This window comes from Pundamilia nyererei, unplaced genomic scaffold (assembly GCF_000239375.1).
Source record: "Pundamilia nyererei isolate P.nyererei 1_Seehausen unplaced genomic scaffold, PunNye1.0 scaffold00638, whole genome shotgun sequence".
Taxonomy (NCBI): Eukaryota; Metazoa; Chordata; class Actinopteri; order Cichliformes; family Cichlidae; genus Pundamilia; species Pundamilia nyererei.
In genome coordinates, this window is record NW_005188039.1 from 32,493 (window position 1) to 33,915 (window position 1,423).

General features: G+C 44.0%; 1 protein-coding gene across 1 annotated transcript in view; it reads left to right on the plus strand.

Moving 5' to 3' along the window:
• Window positions 1–1,423, plus strand: part of LOC102192490 (tetraspanin-14-like) — a 9,731-nt gene that overhangs the window by 1,504 nt on the left and 6,804 nt on the right. The window contains exon 2 of the mRNA XM_013907950.1: window positions 434–531. Coding sequence (XP_013763404.1) covers window positions 434–531 — 98 coding nt within the window. The remainder of the gene's footprint in view (window positions 1–433; window positions 532–1,423) is intronic.

Consider the following 1,423-nt stretch of genomic DNA (forward strand, 5'->3'; position numbering starts at 1 on the left):
AAAAAAAAAAAAATGAAGTAGTAGAAGGTACATGAGTATGGGAGACCATTGCCCCCTGCTGGCAGCATGCAGATACAGCAGAGGTTCTGCACACACCAGAACAGAACAATAACAAGAGAACAGAGCTAAAGAGATTTCCTGTGTCTGTGCTGTTTCCTGTACAGACTTTCACTGAGCTAAACTAGACACTCTGTTTCCTGTCTGCCCGTGGGTGACAGGAAGTGAGGTCACTCGCTTCCTGTTTAGAGGAAGTGTGGGGTTAACAGATGAGATTGTGTGAGGTTCAGTCTGTCCAACACTTCTTGTCTGTGACATGTTTATATGAGTTTGGCTGACTGCAGCAGACCAACCAATCAGACACTGTGTGGTCACATGTAAAACATCTGGAATTAATTCAGCAGGGTGGGATCGGTCTAAACGTTGGTCAGTTGAGTCTTGTTTCCGTGGCTCTGTTTAATTGCTGGTGTGTCTGTGTTGCAGCTGGCTGGCATTGCCTTCATTGCAGCAGGTTTCTGGGCATGGAGTGAGAAGGTAAGTGACGCTGAGGGGTGTGGTCTCAGTCTTTGTCTTGCTGAGAGCAAGTGTAAGTCTCGCGATGAGTCATCAACAGAGATGGGCAGTAACGCGTTACAAGTAACGTTACAAGTAACGCATTACTGTAATCTGATTACTTTTTTCAAGTAACGAGTAAAGTAAGGGATTACTATTGCAAAAACGGTAATTAGATTACCGTTACTTTCCTGTAGGAACGCTGCGTTACTGCGTTACTAAAACCGTGATTTTTTTCCGAGAATGTCTCATGACAGTGACGTAAGCGAGTGCGACGTTAGTGACAACAGCTGTGTGCAGATCAACAATGGATCATATATCGAGTGCGGGAGAGAGTATGAGTGTGCATCGTTTAAAGCGTGGAAGTGCTGACCATACTTTGAGTTTGATTCCATAAAAAGTGACAAAAACATTAGCGTCCGTTGTGCGTGGGAAGAAAACTTCTTTTTACAGCGAAAAAAACCCAAAGCAAGCACGAGTGCGCTACAACGTAATGGGAAATTCACAGAGAAACTCGCGGATTCTTCCACTGACCGCTGCGGCACACCTGCACCAGGGCAAACCTCCGCCTGCTTTACAGGTGAAAATAGAGCAACAGGACCGCTGAGTCTTTGATTTTATTTATTTTCTGCTGTGTTTTACTTGCATCTATTTACTGAGTGTAAATAGATGCAACTGGTTGGTTTTTTGTACTGTTTTTATCAATAAATCTGAGCAACAAAGGACATACACCCATGTGTGTTGAGTTCTCCCTAAGATGGCAAACTGAAACACTCCAAGTTGGTGACTTTTGGAGATTTATTTCCCTGGATGATTGAGAATGCATCAAGATGAAACACAAAAGGAAGTGCACAGCTTTTAGCAGCTCCCCCAC